General features: G+C 36.4%; 1 protein-coding gene across 2 annotated transcripts; it reads right to left on the reverse strand.

Annotated features, from left to right (window-relative positions):
- Window positions 1-363: 363 nt before the first annotated feature.
- Window positions 364-24,566, reverse strand: Polr3D (RNA polymerase III subunit C53). Of its 2 annotated transcripts, XM_022817320.2 has the most exons (10): window positions 24,547-24,566; window positions 15,971-16,135; window positions 15,085-15,192; window positions 13,489-13,667; window positions 12,882-13,054; window positions 12,531-12,647; window positions 9,616-9,800; window positions 4,768-4,889; window positions 2,251-2,354; window positions 364-2,083 (listed from the first exon to the last, which is right to left on the reverse strand). In XM_022817320.2, the coding sequence occupies exons 2-10, from the start codon at window positions 16,072-16,074 to the stop codon at window positions 1,949-1,951; spliced, it is 1,227 nt and encodes a 408-aa protein (XP_022673055.1). In that variant the 5' UTR covers window positions 16,075-16,135; window positions 24,547-24,566; the 3' UTR covers window positions 364-1,948. The 2 variants fall into 2 exon arrangements, with proteins under 2 accessions (XP_022673055.1, XP_086832206.1); XM_086976080.1 differs by lacking the exon at window positions 24,547-24,566 and having other exon boundaries at window positions 15,971-16,311.
- Between the last annotated feature and the right edge of the window lie 145 nt (window positions 24,567-24,711).

Raw genomic sequence — 24,711 nt, forward strand, 5'->3', positions numbered from 1 at the left:
TGACAGAAAAACTCTGGTATACGATAACGGAAGCTATACAGGATACTGTCTTTTAATGGTGTTTGTTATACTTGGCTCGAAAGATCGACATTTTTAATAGCTAACGCAATCAGTTTATTTGCTTTTTCCAACAATCGGGTTATAAGTTCCAATAGTAATGTTTTGCAAATATCGTTTTCTAACCTACTAGAAAAACATCACTTCATTATTTCGACCCAAGGGGTGCGTGTCTTTATTTTAGGGCCTCTTTATTTAAAAAAGGTATTATTATATAATTTTTTTTGTAATATATGAACGAAGAATTATTTCTTTTCACTTGCATAATAAAGAATACTATCTATACGTAAACAAAAACAACAGCAGTTGTTCTCCTGATATTTAATAAGTTCTATTCAACCACAAATGAGAAAATAGTCAAATAATATCAACGATAAGTGTTGATTAAACGCAACCAAACGTTGTCTCTTGTTACATATCTGTACATTTTATACACTTGCACTTTCAAGCTTGTATGGACAACAGTGTTCTCACTAAAGGAGATTTTTGTCGTAGAACTATATCTCTCATCCACACTCAGTACATTTGGGCAACTTATTGCGCCTTTGCAAGCCATCTTGTTTATCGAAACGGTCAAGAATAAATGATATGAAGGACTAATCGACAAATTGCTTTTTTTCTTACTTAAATTAGGATTCCCCTTGACAAGTAGCTGACAAAAGTTATTGACAAAAATTTCTTGTTTACTTCGTGGATACCTTGAGCTGGCAGAGAAGTGGAAGCTATCGGAAATGTGACACTTAGAAAAAACGGATGGAGCAGTAAAGCTATAAAATATATTTAAATAAACTTAGCTGAAGTCTATATAACGCCTCTCTTTACTTCTAGTCCAACATACATTTTGCTGAATCAGTAAAGAGAGCCAGACCTCACTGAAAAGGAACTAAAGATTGGTAACACCAAATTTGTTACTGCGAAGTTACTATCAAAAGCCGACAACTTCGCCTCATTACAATTCGCCTGAACCCATTAAATTATATATTTTATACTGCTAAAAAAAGCTGAGTAAACTACGATTTTGTATGTTATGCATTTGCAATATTTAGCATGAAATAAAAGAGCTGAGTTTCAGAATGGTTATCGTGTTATCAATTTAGTGAACCAAATATGGTATCATATGTACTCAATAGCATCTACCAGCTTACATATACGCAATCACTTTAGTAAAATTTTTTTGACATTATATAACATAAACAATTACATCACAATTTTCTCATGGAGAATCCTATGAAGGAAACGATGGACTGTTGCATCGATATCTGCGGATTGTGCATCGCTACGTGCATAGCATAAAATATCTTGCCAAATCAGGTGGTCAGATCTGACTGTAGAAAGGCTTACTGAATTTTAGACGTTCGCAACCATCTTTGCAAATTCGGCAAAAGACATAAGTCAGTATATTAGAAGGCGAAACAGACCTCACCCTCACCCCAATATACGTGTTAAATTCACGTTTACATACACTACTTTGCGGTTCAGCGCGGTGAAATACATATAATCACTAACATTAGGCATGTGGCCACTTCTAACTGCTGCCAGTCCCACCGGAGTAACACCGAAATCACATCAATCGCTGGTTGATAAACAGCTGTTCCACCCTTCTCATAATAATGAGTTGTTCGAGCTTCGTGGGCCTGCATTTGTATAGTTAGTTGTAGAAATTTTTTGAGCGCCATCGGGCTTCGAACTTCTCTTCTTCGGAACTTCTCGAACAGCCTATACATCTCAATTTAATATAATTTACTATTTGTTTACTTACTGGAGCGTCATCTCCTAGAGTTAATCCTAATTTAATTACAACAGTCTTTGACCATCTCGATTATGCGGCAGTGTATAATAAACATCAACACTGTTATATACGGTATTTTTTCTATTTCGGTTTCTTGTAGAGTCATTGGCTATTATTATGAACGTTGCTATTGCTGGTGCCTTCCCCAACTAGATCCTTTGGATTAAGACGACACACGACCTTGTTTTCAACTTTGGCTATTGGGATCACCATACGTCCCTGGATTTCAACGAGCTCCTGTACATACGATGCAAAAGAGTATAATTAGGTGCATCTTACACGTTTGCTAGGGCTAGATAATTTCCATTATCTATGCTTACTTTTTTATAAAAAAATTTTGCAAGCCAAAACGCTTATTTAAATACAGTAAGTCGCACAACGCTATAAGCAGATAAGTACTTTACCTGATATAGTGGTAGTTCGGATGCCATTTGCAACTCCATTGATACTCTTCCTGAGACCATTCGAACTCTGCCATCTCGTAGAACCTGCAGCTTTCCGAGATATCCTATGTTCGACAAACAAATTATTTACCCTTTATAAAATTAGAGACCAATTTACGGTTTGTATCGGCTCGTCCAAATATACGTAATTATATTATTGTACTTTTAACAAATCTACCGTAGCTATTCATTTGCCCATGGCTTTACACCTTGGCGGGAGCACGTCACACGGAGCCATATAGAGGGCATAGTAATGGAAGATTTCAAGTTTTCACATTTTCTTTCCGTCACAAACGCAAAACGATACGTTACTATAATTTCTACATAATAAGCATTTGTTTATCGCCGTAACCTCCTAGGCATTGCGGCAAGAGTCTATGTCAGGAAAATCTTTACCAATAATAAAACTAACAACTATTAATATATAATACTAATAATAAATAATACTAAAAACTAATAACATGATATACAAATAATGATATACATAAATGTATTATTGTACATTATTAATGTACAATATTATTAATGTTCAAACACTGTGAGGGTAAACGATCCATGTAGGTAGCATATCAGCGAGAAGCTACTCAAGGCATAAGAATAATAATTTTTGTGATATATATACCAAAAGGTTCTTCGGTCCTTTTTCATGGGAAGAGCTTAGGTCAGTTCCGAGGTGTGCACTTGGGGACCCTTGCTCGGAAACCATCTATGCACTAATGTAAATCATATATATATATATATACTTTTTCTGTAAAGACAAACGAAAACTAGTTTTACAGTTTAACATTTTGTGATACCTAATTTTATAATATTGTAATTGTTATATAGAGCATTTCATGGCAAACGGGTTCTATACGTAGGTATTTTCGGAATGCTAGTAACTCTGTTCATTTAGTTTGTATCTTGGCAAAATACACAATGTAAACGTTACTCTAGACCCTTGTTCATGGTTTGCTGCTATTGCTGCAATTACATTTGTGTTTCTCAGTAAAATCGTTTGCCAAATAGCTATAGAACAAAAATGAGGAAACAATATCGGTTACACACCGTTGTTTTCGACTTTACAAATTGTAAGTCCTATTTACCCGTATTAGAGCCATTTAAAATTAGACTTTTTTCTTCCCTGCAAGCTTTTATAGAGATCTGTAGTAGAGAAATTATAGTCGTTCACTTAACCATCCTAGCAGCCAATGTTAACGGAGCACCATCTTTTCTTGCTGGTAACATAGGTCTTTTCGGAAGACATACTCCGTGACTAAGCAACCAAGTCATTGGCGTCCAATTTTTAGATGCACTATATCGATGTATGTGGAATGTAGTCGCAGGTGTATTTCAAAAGATGCAGGTCATTGTGATAACTTCAGCATAGAAGACAAGACGTGTCGACCCCTTGATTATGAGAACATTCAAATATTCTCTGTATTTAGTCCGAACCCCCTTATGACTCTTTGGCAAACTGTACAAAACACAGGAACATTCAAATCGACTATTCATAGACATATACCAAGCAAGGGTTACGTTATCAAGCAGACTTCTGGGTTTTTATGATCTGACCAACCCGAGGATGAACCGTGCCTAATTAGCCAGTCATCCTCCAAAACTGAATGAAGACAATCCTCCCATGAAGATGGTTACGGGTGATGAAAAGCTGGAAATCTATAACAACGTCTTTTATAATAGATCATGGTTAAAGCGCGGTAGAGAACCATCCAACGTTGCGCATTTGGTGGCATTGCGAAGGGGTTCTATTCTATGAGCTTTTCCCAAATAATCAAACCGTTACCTAAGTCTAATATGCATACTAAGAGTTTAAAATTAAAGTATCCAACAAAAACGCCAGGTTGTGGCCAATGGATAAAAAAGGATTATGTGTCATCAGGGCTTCGCACGTGGTTTTGTGATTTGCCAAATATGTTCGTAGTTGAATTGGAATGTTTTGCTTCACTCAGTTTATAATCTCGACCTTGCTCTTTTTTTGTTATCATCTTTTCGAGTCCTTGGAGAACTGTCTTAATAGGAAGCATTTAGTATCTTTAAAAAATATTAAAAAAAAAACTAAGTAAACCAACTTATTGCAAAGAATATTTGCATTAAAATTAGGTTATGCAATATTATTGGATAACCCAATACAATAAACCTTTACGTTGGTTTCGAAGCAGTTATTTATATAGCCCACCGTAATAATAATAATAATAAATAAATACTTTTACTGTGTCTGCTCGACTGCAAGACATAAATTTAACAATACAGGTGGTTTGAATTCTGGTTCATTGCACACTTATTGTAAATTAATGGGATTACTATTCGTAACCTTGATTATTAAGACCTCTGCAGTAACGGTAATCCTAAAGTGATAAAAAATTAAATGATCTTCTATTAAAAAACGTACTTAAAAATACTTCCTTTACACATGTGGTGCGATGTATAAACGTGCTTTTCTGATATGTATCGATTTATCGAATTTGAGATTATACATGCCCTTAGATAGATGTCTCAGCTTGTACTGCTGGCTGGTGTCGGTTTGAGCTTTACAAGAATTTGTATCCTTCTGCAGCAGCCGACGCTCCTCATCCTGGGATGCTTTGGACGGACCTGGAAGTCTAAAGTTGGCAATGTAATGCGTCAGCTATTTCCGATATTTCTAGGATTGTTCTGCGATAAATCTCAGTAAATTATTGATTGAAACATCACTTATAGAAAAAGTCTGTGCATGGCATTACTAGTCTCAATGTTTCGATATAAAATGTTATGAAATATAGGTAAGCACGGTTTATGCATCCTTTAGCTTAAAAGTAAACGACGTGGCTGTAGTTTAACGAAACACGGTTTTGTTACCTATAGGCGAGGCAATTTATAAACGGTAGATTTTCCTCAATAAGTATAAAAAGAACCTGGTATTTCGTTTCCAAAAAAATAGCACGCGACCTATTATGTAACAATATGTTGAAAATGTTAACTGATAGTAGAATAACGAGCAAAACCCCTGGCTTTAAAATTGTTACCTTAATAAAAGCTGAGAAATAATGAAAATTGTTTAATTCAAAATTGCACAACAAATGCTGAAAACATTTTTTTCCGCAACAAATTAATTGGTGCAAGTTGTCCATATTCTGCTGAGAAGACATTATTTAACAAAGAAAGTTATAGTTATCAATTTTTTTAACAATTTGTTTTCTGAAAAGTGATTTAGTTAGATGTTCTGCCTTAATATTGCAGTGACGTTCTCAACCTATTGGAGAATAAAGTATCGCTTCTTTGCTCTTAGAAAGCAAAATATCCTGCAATCCTGACAGCTAACATAACGATGTTTAATCTTCACAATTCATTATTCCAAAAACACACTTTGTAACCGAGCTTTTTTGCATTAGTTTCGTCAAAATTATACTATAGGCAAGCAATCTGTTTCATATACTATTACAACGCATACCATAATAATAGGTAATAATAATGACGATAATGCCTAGGACGTAATATTGAGTCCTAGGCATTATCGTCTCCTTTGTTATGCAAGGACAAGCTGTAAAGCATATAAATCGTATCTGTGGCGGTACTAGTGCCTCGTCAGTCTGATTGATGGTAGAGAGAAGGTAGCTATGGATTGCCAAAAGAACGTGTTCGGCCAAAATGCGAGATTAATCGCCATGGTGAACCGTTTGAGAAAGAATGTAGAGGGGGTCACATTGCCGCTGAATCTACTATGTATTGTAGCTCGTGTTCTGAAAAATTGATTAAAGCATAGGAGACAGTGGCAGATTTCTACGGTTGATCGCGTGGCCGCCTGTTCAGGCTTGCTTACGGATTCTTTTAGGCTTAGCCCGATACTGATTTAAATCCGTTATCGATAACGCGTAGATGGAGTTACAGGCTCATCAATTCATACATCAGAATATGCACGGGTCCGAAAAGGTGAAGACCTGTACGCTCTTATCTGGGAGAAATGCTTTGTATTGTAGCACGTCAGGTTGCTGTTAAACGTTGAGACGTTTCTTGACGATATCAAGAATCAAGAAATTAGACAGCGGGTGCTAAACCACCTCCACGTCGGCCTCACGATATATTCTCAGGTCAGGAAAGAGGTGTATCGACGTTTAAGGCCTGGAGGAGCAAACACGCGTACGTGCTTAAGAACGTCTGCCCCATTTCAAGGAACTCACAACAGGTGACCGGCTGCAGAGAATGCTGACATGCGTACCCGCAAAACTTCATGGAAGTGGTTCCAGTAGAGAAAAATTCGGTTTGATCAAAAAAAGCATGCGCCGTACTGTTCTAGGCATGGCACAAAAATTTTATGGATGATCGGACAACCTCGCTACAGCAAATTTGTCATATCAAAATGTGAGTGATTGCACGACCTCACTAGAGAAAATCTTGGCCGGCTCTCAAGCGGGTGTCATTTTCCGCCTAAAGGTTTCGAATTTAACAAGACACACGCTATCCTGTATATGGGGACTCACGTGTGAGTGGCGCGGCCGAGTATTACGGTGCTGTACACTAGGTTCTTAAAGTACTGACGGTTTTTGTAGTTTTAAAAGTAATATGAACCGCGTCGGGTCGGTGTTGCCTTCTGCAAAAATATTTTTTACACCTTACAATTCTACTACGATAAAGACGATGAATGAAGAAAATTGTTGTTTATGGCCAAGATATGTTATCGAAAGAAACGGCTTAAGAATGGTTCCGTTGATGTAAAAATAGTTTTATTAGTGGTCGACCTATTACGGAAAAACGGTAAGTCATTTCAAGAGTTCACCGAATAGCAGAGATCACCGAATTAAACCATTTAAAAAAGAAAACTTATAAGATATAATAACTCGACGGTGGTATACGAATTGACGCATAGAATTCACCTGATTGTATTTCCATCTGCAAATCTTTACATAACAGCAACGAAGTCAAGATATTTAAAGTTGTTGATTACGGATGATGATGAGAAGTGGACTACATACGCAGTATGGATAATGTAATAAAAGAAGTTACAATCGGTGACAAGGTCTATTGTGGCTGATTCACACTGTTACACACTAAAAAAAAACGACTTTAACTAGTTAAAAGAAAAGGCGTCGTATGTCTTTTCCACAATACCAGACCGTACATCTTTAGTTATCCGACGAAAACTGAGAAGAGAACTTTGATGAGCGATTTTAAAGGGTCCGCCGAATAGCCCATACATTGCGGCACCAGACTATAATATGCTTCGGTCTTTGCATAACCCTCAAGTATTTGGTTTAAATGGAGAGATGCAAAAACTAGTTGTTACAATTTTTGTTGCAGAAACCACAAAAAGACAACAGAAGGTAATCGATTTTAGTAATATAATTTCAGGACAAAAAATTGCTATAATTTTGCCCTATAACTGTCTATCTTTTTGCGTTAATTCAATATTACGTCCTGGATATTTCCGTCACTGTTGCTATATAAAGGCATTGCGTTGTGCATATATCGCATTTAAGTCGGTATTATCGCGTCCTTACTACAATCCGCTCTTCACTTGCCTCTATATACCATCATCTCCCCTAGACGTTGGTTGAAATTTGATTCCGCAACGAACTTTGCAGTGAATTCGAACATTAAAAATAGCACTTCGAGATGAAACGCTATTCCATTTTGCATTTGCTTATGTTTGCTAAGCTCGCAAAGAATTTCAGGCTTAGGGTGTATATTTTACTTGTCACCGGCCAAGACGAAGGTACTTGGAAGGAAGTGTCGCACAATGGTGCTCTTACGTCAATAGTAAGTGAAAAAAATGGGTAGCTTCGCAGTTTACACCGAAGCCACAAGTTAAACCAGGTCTGTCATAAAAAACATGATTTGCGTTTTGTGAAACTGAAAGAGAAAATACAAGACTATCAACAAGAATCTGTATGTAACCCAGTCGCATCCAGTGAACGAAGTTATAGCTCTTTTCCCCACGACAATGCCAGGCTACACATGGCATACATTGCTAAAGCAGCCCTGCAAGAGCTTAAGCAGGAGTTCATTTTGCCCCTTCACATTCCTTAGACCTCGTACCAAACGCTTGCCAACTTTAATTGCTGGAAAATTTAGTTAATAACCATACATTTGACAGTGAAGCTGGTTTCAACCTCTGGGTGGACAAGTTCTCTGACACGAGAACTGACAATTTCTAACGAAAAACATGAAATTGGCTTAGAAAGAAGGAATGGCCGTGAAGAATGATGACGAATATGTATGCGTTAGGAATTTTGGTGAAACGTTGCATCCTTCGTTTCGCAGAAAAACCGTCTAAGTTCCAATTTGATACTAGATTGAGAAATAGCTCCCATTAGCCGACAGATGGCGTTAGCATCAAATTGACTGATCTTATCCAGCTTAAACTCCTCGGACGATTGTGTTGACTAGCATCTGCCCTGTTCCTTTCATTGAGCTGTTGTCGTTACAAGTGGTGATTCAGCGTATTCACTACGTTCAATGACCAAGCTCAAAAAGATGCATATCCGAAATTGTATTCAGTATTTTTGTGCTAAAAAAAATCTGCCGAGAACAAAGAGTGTTTTAGCTGCTAGTTTTTCTTTAATCCTTTCGAAATTGGGAAACTTGAACGACAAATAATACTTAAAGCGAACTATGGCGAGGTGCAAGCCTTTGTTAAAGAAAATGCGACAATTCACCCGAAATTTCTATGCACAGCCAAAGTGACACATACGACTGTCACCAATAGTTTGCATGTACCAGAAAGAACAAAAAAAATTAGACCTCATGGACTCAGTGAAAATTACAAAAAAGATTACAAAGATCTTTTGTAATTTTCACAAGGTTTTGGAAAAATATGTTTACATGTTTACAATATGCTCCCCGTTGCTTGGATAACAGAAAAGGAAGTATCTTCTGTCCAAAATCGTTACCGGCGATAAATGTTTGATCTTGAAGCGCAAACCAGGGTGGTTAGGCCTTTCTAGTTCGACGTATGAAGAAATAGTCATGGTTAAAAGCTGCACCTCTGCATATAGTGTAATGAGAAGAAACTTCAGAAAGAAGGCTGGAAAAACTGTATCGGGTGAAAAAAGTTTTCTTAAAAAATACAGATAACTGTGGCTCAGGAAAAGTTGCATCATTATAGCATCTAGTAAATTAACTTACTTTTACAGTAATGTACATTTCCATTATTAAAATCATGGTTAAATTTGGTGCACAGTATTCCAGAAAATAGGATTACTATCAGGAACGAACACTAAATATTTCTAAGGCATAAAATTGAAAAAAAAATATAAAGGGGTTTGCGTTACTGGGTCAAAGGACAAAGCAAATTATTAATTGCTTTATGTTTGTCCTTTATACACACGTCTTGAGCTTAGTAAATACACTAACCTAGGAAGCTGAAACACGGTTAACGTAGTGCCTTCGTCGTCAGCTTTTACAGCTCCATGACCTAAGCATAACATGCCAAGAAGGTTTCTTGCAATATCTGATGGATCGCTTTCTGCACTGGATTTATCGACTTTCAATGGCTTTATTCGTTCCGTTTCACTGCTATCTGCTTCCATTGCCAAATCCTGAAATATAGAGTATTGATCCACAAGGTAGAACACAACTTATCAATTGTAAAATAAGTTAGCCTATTGTAAAAATTACTTCGGGGTAAACAGGGTACTTCCTACCCCTCCCCCTCCCCCACCCACACCCTGCACCTCTTACGTTAATAGAAACGGTAAGTGAATTCGCAGCTATTATCAGCTTATAATAAAAAAGAATATAATTTTTGTAGTTAAATGATGCTAGGACAACTAGCACTGAGGTATTTAAAACTAATAGGTTGATAACAGTTCTGAATTCTTTTTATTACGAAGTGTAGTATGTATTGAAGCACGACTTGTATAGCTTGTGTATACAAAAAAGCTTCAAAAGTGTACATCTTTTATTGGAAAGGATAATTTAAGAGGACACTTAAAAATTGTCAAAATTCAAAAACACATTTTTTTAAAATTTCCAAGATGTTAAACCATATCCGCAATTTTCCAATCTTTCAGCATTATTTGTGAACCTTGAAAAATATTTGTTGCAGTACGTATGATTACAATGTGAGTTATACTACAAAGGAAACTAACACTAAATCTTTGATTTTTTTACGAAACTGCAGTCTTGACAACGTTCAAATTCCTGCATAAAATAACCATAGTGAGTTTCTTATTATACAAAAGATTTCACACCATAATTACAACAGTTATTAATAAAAACTAAGAATATTTACACCATTCGCATAATTATGCAATCTGCATCTTATTAATTTAATTCTTTAAATTTTCCTCAAATTCTTGCATTAAGTTGAGCAACTTACACAAGGGCAAGAACTCCAGTCTGACAATTGTCAGACATTCGTCAACAACAAAGAAACATTTCTACGTAATAGCGCAATGATTAAAGCTGCTGACGATGGTAAAATGGTACCTTTTGGCATTCCAAAAATAAGCAGCGCGAGGCACGTGTGTGGTTCATCGACATCGAGCAATCCGTTTTTGGGGGGTGAGAAGTTCATCCACAGAGACCCTGTAGCGCTAGGCAAGCATTGCCCTCAGAGCATTGTTTTGGGTAAACGACCCTATGAAACATTGGCAGATACGATAAGCTAACGAAAAGCACTGGTGCAATAGTGCATTGAAAACAGAAAAAACATTGGTGGATTTTCGCTTGGAACGTCGATCTTTCCGAGTCTCCTCAGTGTCGCAATAATAGTATGGCACTTAAGCGCTTGGGCTGTCAAGTGAGCCTACCTTTTAATCGTCGCTTGAAGATATATCCCAAGACATTTATGGTTTGGCGCAATAAAATCAAGATCCCATTAATAAATAACTGGCAGCAACAGCGCTTTGAAAATAAAAAAGATTGGTGGATCTTCGCTTGGAACATCAATCTTTCCGAGTCTCCTCAGTGCCGCAATAATAGCATTGGACCTAAGCGCTTGGCCTGTCAAATGAGCCTGCCTTTTAATCGTCGCTTGAAGATGTATCCCAACACATCTATGGTTTGACGCAATAAAATTAAGATCCCATTAAGTATAACGTATATTGGGGCGAGCGGTACAAAACGAGTCGTGTCTTATTGACACCAACGACAAGACCAAAAGCCCTTTCTACCTTCTTAAAAACAGTCCGTATGTCATCGGCAACCCTGATTAGTTACACGCAAAAAAGCATGTAGGTTTCAGCTACTTAAGCAATGGCTTTACATATGCCACTCGCCAAGAACTTAATGAAAACTAAATCGATAAAAACGACCCACATGCACAGCCTCAAAACCGAACCTTGAGGTGCTCCAGTGTCTACTTGCTCTAACCCAAACTCCATGCAACTAATCCTGGCTATTTATCGTCTTCCCCGAGAGACATGTTTTGAACCAATCAATGGTGATCGATCTGTACCTCAGACATTCTAACGTTTACAGGAATGTCGAATGACTTAAGAAATTTAAAGCAGCAACGACGTCTAGAAATTAACCAAGAAAGACCTGCTTGTTTTCAACGGCGTTAGGGTGTCCTGCTAAAAGCGTGCCAACGCCAGTTCAGTCAAGCGAGAACTCCGAGAACCTAATTAGGTAGCTGAAAAAACGTAGTATTTTCAATATGTTTGAAAAATTTGCTAATGAATAGCTTCTCGAAAAAATTTCAAGAGTAGTTCACCATATTTTATACTCTATTTCATGCCAAAAAAAAAGTAAGACAGATGATTATTTCAATATTGTTTTAGTGCCGAAGGTTTTATCGACTGCATACGGCTGCACAAAATGACTATTTGCATTCACGCTGAATCAATTGACTTGCATTTCAGAACTAAAGAAGATCAGCAAAAGTTTTTTTAAATTTTGAGCTAAGAAATTATTTTAATTGAATGAAAATAATTCCTGTCACATCTTTTCTAAAGAGAATCGAAGTTGACGCCAAGATAATGAAGACCTGGTACCTATCTGAAGCCAAAATATTTATGAAGACCTAACATAATTAGAAACAACAGCTAGAATTTTTAAAACCATGTTCCTAAGCTTTATCTCCCAAACCTGACAATTCTCGACATATATAAAAAAGGCGGTTATATAGTTATGTTGTATGCAGTATTTTAGGCCGCTAATGTTTATAACTTCAAAAGGTTGTGCAAACGGGTTGCTTCCGTAAGAAGGGCACCGCACCGAGTTTTTGCTTTCAAGATGTATGAAATACGTTCTCAAAATAAGCATATTCGTTTTACCTAGAAAGTAGAGTCGACAACATTGTCTCGCGCTTACGCGATTCTTACCGTTTCATCTGGACCAGTATAGTCTTCCACCTTGCATGTCGTACCGTAACGTGCCGTTGTCAGAGGAATCATAAGAGGCAATTCGCATTCTTCGTCTTCGTCACCATAGTCCGTGAACTGTAATAAACAGAAGCATGGAATGACCATCTAAATATATACATTTTTTAACTTTAAATTTCTAGCAATTCAAATTACAGATTCTACATAGATCAGTGAACTCTGCTTCGCCTAAGAGTTAACATGGTTAAACATCATCTCAGTGTTGAGACCGACTGTGCAACCCAGTCAGGTCCGCCTATTCATTTCTAGACAACAAGGTTCGGAAATAAGTACAGTAGAATGTGTACATACATCAGCCCTAGTCAGTCGACTGATGGTTTCTTTCGTATTTTCGCAATCTTCCTGTTCCATAGGAATGTACTTGGGCAAGCTTGAATCTTTAGAACTTCGTAGTCCCGAACTACCCGCACCTTCTCCACTGTGGCCGCAATTTCCTGGGGGTGTTGACCCTGCCACGAAGATACCTAAAAAACAAACTTTTCAACTGACTACCTCAATTTTAGATTATTGTATGCTTAAATTCACCCATTATAACTATAATTTGTCACATTTTACAAAACAAAATAGCTCCACAAATGTGTACCTAATTGTTTCGCTTATGAGTTTGAAACCGAATATACCCGCGTTGGTTCATCACCAACATTTAACCAACAAAATGCATCAAACTTTCCGTTAATCCGTTGTTTCGAGTTTCATAAAATATAATTTTCTTTGTTTACACAAATTGTATAGCATGTAAAAATATTGTCTATACATGCACTCTAATATCCTTCTGTCACTTTAGTCTATTACAACATTAGGTTAATGAGTAAATTATGCTAATGATGAAGCAATGCGGGTAATCAAATTCGTGTTCTTCATTCGACATTATATATATCATATATATGAGCATATCTACCATCGAGTTGTACAAGATTGGGTCCTCGGCCACGGCCCCGACCTCGATTTCCATCACCTCTACCGCGCCCTCGAAACCCACTTCCAACTTTATCATGTCGGCTGCGTCCTCCAGCCTCCCCACGAGAACCGACTCCGCTACGTCCGTTTTCGCGCCCCTCCAAGCCATTTGCCGATAAACTGCAAGCGAAATCATCGCTTATACACGTACACAAGCTTCCAAAACTCATGCTTCCTTCACAGGTTTCAGTGTGAACTGAGTTTGTCGCAATTATTTTTAAATCGATAAAAAATTGCTTAGCATTGCAGCATGTGGATAACTTCAATCGCTAACAGCATCTTCAGAACCACAGAACCTTGACTGTGTTCCTTTCCTCAGGTTTATTACAAAAAAAAAAAAAAAAAAAAAAACGGTAATATGTAAGGTGAAGTTCACATGTATTAAGAAAATCCTCACAAGTCCCTTCGTAATGAAGATTTACATGAACGGTGTAGGTATAAAAAGGCAAAAAGACGAATGTCTTTTTCATTTCATTGCTTGAAAAAGCGTAGTCCTTTATTATTACTAAACGAATCTGTCTGTTCCTCAAGAAGTAAAAATCGACAATTCCCAGGGGTGGTTGAAAAAACTGATATAAAGAATTAATATTCTCCAAATAAGCAAAATGCTTTTTAAAAGCGAGGAATACCTTTAACTAAAGGCTAATCATCTAATTCAAGCTTGAAGTAACCACTTCACGGGTGCGATACCTAGCCAGGCAAAGACTTGTAGTAGGTAATAAAGAGGTCAGAGCAGCCGACCATACCGTAACTCCCTTTTCCAAAAACTTATCATTCCAGTGTGGAAAAATATTTGGAAAGTATGTAACATTGCTTTGAATTTGAAACCTTAGTTTTTTAAACCAATCCCTTTCAAGCTCTATGAAAAGGCACAGCGAGCCGTTTTACATACAGCAATAAGTTCTAAAAAGATATGTATTCTATGGGAGAACATGTTGAAGAGTTTATTTCAGTTTGAGCTGACGTCGAATCTGTGCATACGACTTACTGTTGCGTTGTGTAAATTTTGAAACACAAATCTATACTTATTCTTTGGTCAGTATTATGGCCAAAAAGACATTCCTAAACGAAATAGAAATTATTATCTAGGAGATGTTTCTTTAATCATAAAAATGCACTTGCTATTTTTATTTACTAATTAATTAAGGAATGTCTGCGGCAATTTACGACAGAAAAGTCTCAGACCACTTATAAGACCGGGTTACAAGTAGAATATTTACCTCATGGAGAAAAGACTACCAAATATTTTACGTACAATGCGAAATAAAATATTTCATGCGTTTTGCGAAAGAGAAGATGCTTGTGTGAGCGAGAAAAAAAAATGTGCACCAAAAAACGTTTTTCTGAATTGGATACATTAGCTCCTGAAAGTTGGGTGACGTTGTTTTGGGTCAAATTACAATTTCATTGAATGATCTAAATGTTAGATGGTTCAATCATAATAATACTATACTGCGGTTAAATGCTGCACCTTAGTTGTATATAATATATATATATATCAACGGTCAGTTGATGAAACCGGCCATTTTACACTAACCTGACATTACTCTTTGGAATGAGATTTGGAGCAAGACACTTTTTGGGCGGTCCGCCTACTTTGCCTCCAAGGGTGAGGTCACGAGGGGCCCTGATGCTTGAATTCAACCTAAAGGCAAAAAATACAAGCTAATAAATTAGGCGCCCTTTGTAGCTCTCCGTAATTTCTAGGAAACCTTCTCTGATAAGATCTACGACAATTTCAGAAATATACTCGTAGTACAGTACTATCACCGGAATATTTTAACAGTGTTATTTTCAAGAGCATAGTCTTTTAGATATAGCTTTTTGTAGAATAAAAAGCAGTTCAGATATTAGCAATGCGTGCCGGAACAGTGTACCCAGAGTCAGTATATCGATTAAATCTTTTCCCTCCGTGCAACGCTATTTCATCCTTAGTATATTAATCTACAACAAAGTTTCATGAGCAAAGGCGGCATTCAGTTATTATAGATACCAACAACCTTAAGACCTTTATTTCAAAGTAATAGATGAGGCCGATCACTTCAGTAACAGTTCTTAGTAGAAATCTAAGGCAATAGTATTAAGTGTTTATCTGGTACTTCCCGGCGTTTGAAGGCTTTCAATGACGATGATATCTATTGAATAAAACGCATGTTAAGTGCAAAAGAATCGGGTACACATTAATTTAAGCCATAATCTACATAAAATAAATATTTAAGGGGACTAAAGGAAAGAAAAAAATAGTATGATTTTGTATGTGTTAATATATTCCTATAAATTTGTATATATATAATTTGGAAAAAAACATTTTAAATCAATGGGTGGCTAGTTTTAAGTGCATTTATGTAAGTAAACCTAGAAAGATCTGGAGTATAATCTGAAGAACTGGAGATTCGAAAACAAAGTTGTATATTCAGTGGTACCTGGTTCCAGTTGGTAAGGGCAACCCCGATCGGGCAAGCACTCCTCTCGGAAGCGTCTTTTGGTTTGCAGTTCCAGAATTATTTACACCACCACCTTCCGCCATCTCCAAGCGCTTTTACAATCCAATGCCTCGTAAATGCTTAGTAGTCGGTGAGCGTGGAACACTGTAATACACAAACGTGCAAAATTCTGTTGTGTCGCGCCTTGTGTCGGCAGACAGCTTGTTGGGCTTCCGGGGTAACTTGGATCAGCGCATTTTTAATATGCTGTTGCATAACGACGACTCATAACACTGCAGCACAAGTAATATAAAACACTAATTCAACATACGTCGGAACTATTATTCAACAAAAATAAAGCGGCGGTAAGTCGTGTAATGATAATGAATTTTTCTTATTTCGAAGACCACGACCGCTGCCTCTTGCCGGCTAAATATGCGTTCATTTTGTTCTTTCCCTCATTTGATGTTTAAATTTCGACGCTAGAGGGAGGGGACAATAGATGCAGTAGATGACTGAAATGCCGCTTGTGACGTAATGGTGTTTTGAGTAGCGCGAGATTTAAATTGTTATAATCTTCTCCTACATAGAATCATTGTGATATGAGTTGCTCGTTAGCATCGGCCTATGCATGTAATATGAATCCACCATTTGTTTACCTACGAGCCTTGAAACATGTGAGGTAATCTGAAGTCGAGATCTAGTTTGAAGTAGTGTTTAATAGCAACATCGGGCGTAAAGCTCGAAACATTTAATCATTTGAATCCAGGTCCAAGCATAGGCACTTCCTGGGTTATGTGTCAGCTATCTTAAGCTAAGGTTAAAGGCAGTATTTAACGTACAAATCGGAACACTAAATTATTACGATGAGGAATTGTTGAACCTATGTTAAACGGACAGCTTTAATACCTGCCACATAACGAGGACAGTCTTTGTTGCAGAGTAAATTTAGTTTTGAGTTACTTGGGTTAAAGCTTCTCTAATGACTCTTGTTAAGAAACGTGTCGATTACTTGAGTACAAACGCAGTATTTACAGTCGTATCTAGACATTGTAACCGATCGTCGTAACTTAGAAAACTTAATCAATCATCTACATTACAATGCGAATACTCCGGGCTTAGCTATATTATTCTACGTTTTTTTCATTTAACCTTGTTGGCTTTCCTGCTGTTTTGCAGAGAGGCTTACCTTACTATGGGGCATCCTGGTTCAAAGTTCCAATGGATACGTCCTTTAAAAATGTAGACATGAAATACATTTATATATATATAAAAGGTGTCTCATACATCCAAGTAGTAACAAGGTGGGCTAACTTCAGCTAAATTCAAGAGGTGAATTAAAAGAGCAGCTTATAAAATAGACCTTAAAACCGAATTCACATCATGTGAATAATTTAAATACGGCTGCTTTACAAAATTAGTTTTTTTTCATACTATTTAACAATCTGGTCGTATGCAAGGACTTCAGTCAAAAGTAAATTTTCAGTTTTGTTAATAAGAAAATTCTAGTAAGGCAATGTACGAGACCACCATACGTGTAGGTGTATAGGCTCCGCGCCCAGTTTGGAAGCCTCAGTTGTACTCGAACTAATACATATAGCTGCCAGTTTATCCCAAAACAGTTAGATGCCGCACTTTGATGCCAATGTGAGTGTTACGTCAAATAAAGCAAAGGCCGGGTTTTAAGATAGTTACTGTTAAAAGGAATACTTTAGTGTCTATTATTTAATATAAAGGAGTGATCATATTTTGGTATCTTGGATCTTCCAAAGTCGTGGAACCGCGTTGACATAATAGCATTTTTGGTGTTTTCACTTTCGCTATCTCAATCAACTTCCTCTGAAGTGTCTCGAAAAAAGACTACTTTTTTATTAAACACTTGATAACATGTGCCTTTACAACTTTTGCACAGATTTCTCAATTTAACCAAAATATCCAAAGATGCCATCGTAATTTTATTAGTTTTTATGTTGTATGCACATCCAGAATAAGTAGTTATTTCTAATGTGTCGCTTCGGGGTTATGTAGCTAAAGATCTCTAGTAATAGCACGTGTAAATATGTACGTACCTTCCTTTACCAGTCGAATTGGAAGCATCTTGAAAGTACTGTTCGAACGACACTTTGCCACTATTTCGTCCTCGTGATAGCTTTACTTTGTTTTCCCTTATTAATATGTTGATGCATGTACATTTTCATGAGAGATTTATTACTTCATTATTACTAACACATAAATTGATTATTACCTTGGAAATCTTTATCGAAAGCTTACTGCAAATAGGGAAACTAAATATGCATCTATGCTTAGGATGCCTGGCTAATTATCGGGATATATGTTTTCGCAATACCTTCTCAAAATAATTCAGGGCCTCTGATCGGGTTTTGTTTAGTGCCTGACTTAACAACCAAGTCATCGACACTCATGAATCTCTGTCTATAGACCCTGACAGAAAACAGTCTTTTTTAATTCCTGGTGAATGCTTGGCTTGGAATATTTAGCCTCACGTTTCGCCCATAAATGAATCGATTTTTCAGCAATACTCGTTGTCAGTACATTATTATTAGTAAATGAGTCGTTATACAGCTACTTACTTGAAACAATATGAAGCCGCTAGATCTCTTCTTTAGAATAATTTGAAGATACTTGTGCATTATATCAGATTAAGCAAAGTTGGCTTTTGTACCATTTTCAACATATTTTCTGGTAGCCTACTCAGAAGTTAACCCAACAGGTTTGTAAATGAAATTCCATAATTTTTTAGATAACAGCTTGACCAAGCCATACTCTCGATTCTCATGCGAAGCAGCAGTACATTATTACGTTGGCCCATAGCTACATTCGTAAATGCTATAATCAAATGTGTTACATTCATTGAGGCTCTAAATGTATATCGCCCGATACCAACATGTTTAAGGATTAGTTACAAACATTACCGCAGATGTGTGCCTGTCTCGCTTAATAAGTTTTATAAAAACTTATTAATTATTATAATTAAATTATTGTTTATAAAAGCCATTTTTACTAAACTCAAGATTTTATCTGCTAGATGATACTTTATTACTCAATCCTAGATTATGTAACAAACCTAAGCAAGCTCATTAAGATAAATGCTGGCAATTCTGTTTAACTTCCTATTTAAAGCCTGTATAAAACGATAGTAATCTGGCCTGCAGCTTAATACGTTTTATTTCAGAGCGAACCCGGTGTGTCGATGTATAAAACGATAGTAATTTGGCTTGCAGCTTAATACGTTTTATTTCAAAGCGAACCCAGTGTGTCGATGTATAAAACGATAGTAATTTGGCCTGCAGCTTAATACGTTTTATTTCAGAGCGAACCCAGTGTGTCGATATTATGACCATATAACTATAGTGAATATATATATTAGGATTATGCCAGGTAATTTGCTTAGTTTTATGCTATTTCCCATTTGCTCGATTCCTTGGCGTATATTTAGGAAATCAATTCTCAGATGTTGCCCATCTGGATCAACTTTGCCTACGTGCTGCTCCTGCGGGCGTCCCTAGGTTAGAAAAATAATCAAGTTTAAAAGATGCCTTTTTATATAGCATGCTTTGTTCAGTGCTTGTGTAACCTAACGGATGGCATTTTTAGATTAACTCTAATATATTCTAAGAATGACTTGAAAGCCTGGGCCATTCATTTCTTCCCCGCCTATATTGAGCACTGTGGAAAAATCTTACTTTCATTCTCTTTCTAGTAGTATTTTATACTAGCTTCGAATTCTAGCTTTTGCAAATAAACAAAACTTATAAAGGACGCGCAATACATCTTCAATCCACATGTCTCTTACGTGCTATTTAGAGACAAAACATCGTTTTCATTTAACTTGTGAATTATCCTAAATACAAAGACACTGTTTAACTATTAGAGATTGTAAACTTTATTTCCTTAGACAGAATTTCGCTAAAAGCGTTCTTAAAACCTTAAACTTTTATTCTCTGTACTTATTTTATCAGAAATGACTGATTTATAAACCACATATAAAGAGAAGACGATCGGTAACGTAGAAATATGCAGAGCTTCTGCGGGTGACATGTTCAAATGAAAACTGAAAACTGATATCCAAGCTCACTTGCTGTATCTTTCTTCAAAAGGAGATGTGGTGTATCCATTTATATTATGTCATATATTTGTACATTATCTTATAAAATCGCATATACGCTGATATATTTATGTACATCTCTTTAACCTATAAATTTACCTATAAATCAAATCTATAAATAACCAAATCTTTATCCTTACATATGAAGTTTTTTGTTTACGTTATCGTTTAGACTTAATTAAAACGAGTACTTCCGTTCGCCGTAACCTTGTAAATCCTACAATATATTAGTCAAACTAACCCTTACACGACCTATATTTCAATTCCTTTAGGCTGAATCAACTGCACAATGTTATACGGTACGAAATCATGTACAATTACCACTGCATTACAGAGACGCTCAATGATAATAGGTGCTACACCTTAATACGCACTATTAATAAAATTGACTACGTGATGTTAAAATTTAGAGATGCTATATATTCATACATTCCAAGAAAGCAAAATAAACTATTCATACCAAGAAAAGCCTTTTATGCCTAACTTCATCTTACAAGGCCATAAATCAACTTGGGTATAAATCAAAGTAAAATGATCGATTCATCAAGGCTGAATATATTGTATACTGTAATAACCTTAGCAAACTACAAGAAATGATCGAGAAATCTATTTAGATAAAATGGTTTTTTAAGTACGAACTCATGCAATTTGCATGCTTTCTCTGATCAACTCCCAATGTTGTTCCGTTTGCGGTTTGGTTTAAGAGAACTAGTGCTCTGCGTGCTGCTCTTAGGTTTTGCGTATGATTGCCGGACGGTGAATGCAGGCTGTATTGGATCGTATGAGAGTCATGTTCATTGTTAATGCTCCGCGTTCTGTGTTCTACAAAATCTCTCTGCACAAATCACAGAGCTTCTTTATGTTAAACTACAGTTAGAAATTGTCGAACATCAAATTTTGGGCAATTCAGATCTCTCTGACACAGAAACCGGAGAAACCCTTAAAACTTTTCCGGGGTAAAACCGTGCTCTTTACACATCAACTATATATTGAGCATGTAAAAGTCAGCCACCTATGCCAGATGTAGCGAGCCGATAGAGACTGTGGGTACTCAGCACTTATTAAGCTTATTCGACTTATTAAATGTCTAAACAACGACACAGGGGAGTTGAAGACTATTAATGAATATTCATACAGTAAACTTTTACTTAAGTTACGACATAGAGAGAAGTCATTCCACGGTAATATTAACCTTCTTCTCTTCTTTTCGGATCATACTTTATGCAGTAAGCCACGAGTGGACTTCGTATTAGTTTATATCCTTGCCCTTAAGTTATTCTCGCTTTACCCGTACATCCCTTTTTCTGTGGTAGCTGTGTTCCGTCATATATTCCTGTGATAGCTTAGTGGTTAAAGTATTTGCATGCTAATGTTGTAGAAATCTTGTAGATTCAAACCTGGCCCGACACACTTCGCATTTTGCTGGAAGCTAGCCGTCTGGTATATACCGCATGTAATCTGGATAAACCAATTATGGCCGCTCGGGTGAAGTCCGATACCGGAAGTGTTTATACTCGAAGTGTTTATAAATCATCAAATAGTGAACATATTCAACCACTAATAATAACTTAGGTTTAATAGAACAATGTGCTGAAATAATAATACAATAACAATTATTTTTACGATTCTCCTGTGTGTGATGCCGTTCACCTGGCTTTTTTCAGCTCACAGTAGAAAGAAAACCATGCCTTGTCTATGGCGATCGCATGTGATTCTATTGAAGGTTCTTAAATTGCACGTGGAATAAACCAGTTCTGTGAAAAGACACTTATATTGCGACAATGCGTTCTTGTTCTTCGGGTCCCAGAATCTTATCACCTCTTCGCTAATCTTCAACACTAACTTCCGTTCTTAAAACCACGTATTCAGCTGGTTTTACCGGAGTGTTTGCCAGTCAAATTTCGTCTGCTAGCCGCGCATATTTGGACATTTATTTAATTTTAAAGCCGCCGGATTCGCGTGTAACAGCCTAACACAATATAATAACCGCGATAAGCGGCGACAAATCAAGTACAGAACATAATTAAATGTGCTAAATTCAAAGTCTTGCGTGGTATTTTTCAATAGTTAAATCTAATTGCATTTATAAAATAATATGACAAGATCAAAGTAAATGCAGGAACATTGAAATGTTTGTCAAAAAATTTGTTAAAAAAAATTAAATTCTTTAGCTATTTGTAACTATAAGTATCAGCTTTTAAGGAGGAACCTAATCCCTTTCTACTGGCGCATCGTTTATATAATCTCATTATTATTTTTTCGTGGGCAGCTTCACATAAATGGGGTTCTCCTTAGAGCGATAAACGGATTTTGGAGCGATCGTTCATAATTTAAAATTAGTTAAAAATGCACATAAAATTAACTAAGTCTTGCGTTTCAAGATTCAAATAAAGATTTGGGTTTCACTTCCTAAACAATGCTAGCACTGCGTAAGACGCATTTCAAGATTCGAGTTACTCCTAAGCGTTCGCATACGTTACTATTACTTCTATAATATATATATATATATATATATTCAGCTATGTATATCTATGTACCGTCCCTTACAGGTCTTGTCCATAACATCACATTACGCTCTGTAGCTATATTACAGCTTACTTCACATCTACATGAAGCAAGTTTCTACTACTAGGCACAGTGCTATATATCAAAAGAGTTACTTACCTAATCTATTTCATGTTGTGTAAATATTTCGAACAAATTGTTATTTTTCATTCAAAAAAGTATTTCGTCAGACCATATTTTTGGCCGTTCTTAACATGTAAGCCAATACGCTATAATGGCGTCTCCTAAATTTGAAATTCAAGAAGTATCTAAAATGTACCATTTTCAAAATTTTTTCCGAATTTGGAGTAACTCCTAGAAATCATTACTGTGTGACGTGCGAATTATAGCCAAAAAGTAAAATACCGAACAAATGGTTGATAGACTCGCTTTACATAGAGAAGAAAGAAATTCTGTTTGCTCAATAATAATTTAAAACATTTCGATTGGCCAGTTATTACTTTTCACTTAATCGTAGGAGCGGCTAGCGACTTCAACTGTAATGAAAGCTCTGTAAACATTCTTTATGATACCTATAATCAAACATCTGCCGAAAATGACAACACACGTTATATTGTTTAAACAAACTAACTTTCACGGATGGGATGGCTTTTTCGGCTTGGAAAAGCTTATCAAATTAGTTTTTACTCGATGCAATGTTTGTCAGATTTTTTCCGTAAAAAAACAGATTTGAGTCAATAAGAAATCATCATTAAGTATGAACCTTGATTTGTAATAAATGACGCTAGTTTGCAGAGTATAGTATAATACCAAAACAATATGACAAACGGCAATGCTTGCAGCCTTGTACTAAATTTGTTACTTTAGCGACCGTCTCAGATTTTTTTTTCACAGACTCAAAAGAAAATACACAACTTTTAATATAATTTTTTTTTAATTAAATCACGCTAACATGTCACGCTGGATACACTTCCTATCTAGGGTCCGCAGTATACAGTTACTTTAGCTTCAAAAAGCAATTCATGTGAAGTATCTCGTATTCTTAAATGTGGCAGTTTTGTCTGTTCAGTGATTCAGTCAGGTAGAACTGAAGCTCAACTGAGAATATGGTTACAAAATTAGGGTTGCCTTGCGTCTCATCTTCCGCTCATACAACAAACATATGATGCTTTGCATGGTCTGCACCCTCAAGTTTCAAAATCAACTTACAATAACAATCTTATAGGACGGAATATCAACCATTTCTGGTAACAGACGCGAAGTAGCACCGCATAAGAGGCCACACTGCTTTGATCGGTGAGAAATGCAAATGTTTGGATTTTTTAGAAGGTTCTTAGCTTATGCACTAATGGCTTTTTCCGTCCAGACCCCTCGAAAATGGCCAAGCCGTGGGACAACAGATTTTACCCACTGATTTTAAAATTTCACTCAATAAAGCGAAATTCTATTCTGAAAATGTAGCATATATGCTTTGCAGTGTACAATATCGTTATAAACAACGAACATTAGAACAACTGCTTGTATAAAACAGATCGACGAACTTAATTTTCCCACTCAGGTCTTTGCTAAAATGACATTCCATGTTGCTTTCGGCAAACGGGATTTCATCTAAATCCGTTTGTGTATTTGAAAACATTTGCATATATATATATATATAATAGTTTACTATTTTGAACGCGATGCACCGTACATGTGCGGACAAAAAAAGGAGTGTTACTCAAGGTCTTGTAAAAAGGTTTAGTTCCAAAAAATTTTGGATTATTTTGCTTAGTAAAATAAGTGAATGTCTAGGACGTGTATTTATGGATAAATTAATCGTGGAGTGCAGTTACACAAAGTTATATATGTAAATGTTAAAATACACATATACGTTTGCTACTTTCAAAACTGGGTATCAGTTAGCACGACTTTAGGCGCCAAATTTAAATTGAGTTGACTAACTCACTTTTCAGAGTTTTACATCCGGTACCGTCGTTAGGTGTTCCATTGGACGGCTGGCTTCCAGCATGAAACGAGGTGTGGTTACGCCAAGGTTCAAATCGAACTACGAAGTTTAGCAGGCAAACACGTTGCCCACTATTTCACCACGAAGGACCAAGATGCCTATTTT

This window comes from Varroa destructor, unplaced genomic scaffold (genome assembly GCF_002443255.2).
Source record: "Varroa destructor unplaced genomic scaffold, Vdes_3.0 BEIS01000001.1, whole genome shotgun sequence".
NCBI lineage: Eukaryota > Metazoa > Arthropoda > Arachnida > Mesostigmata > Varroidae > Varroa > Varroa destructor.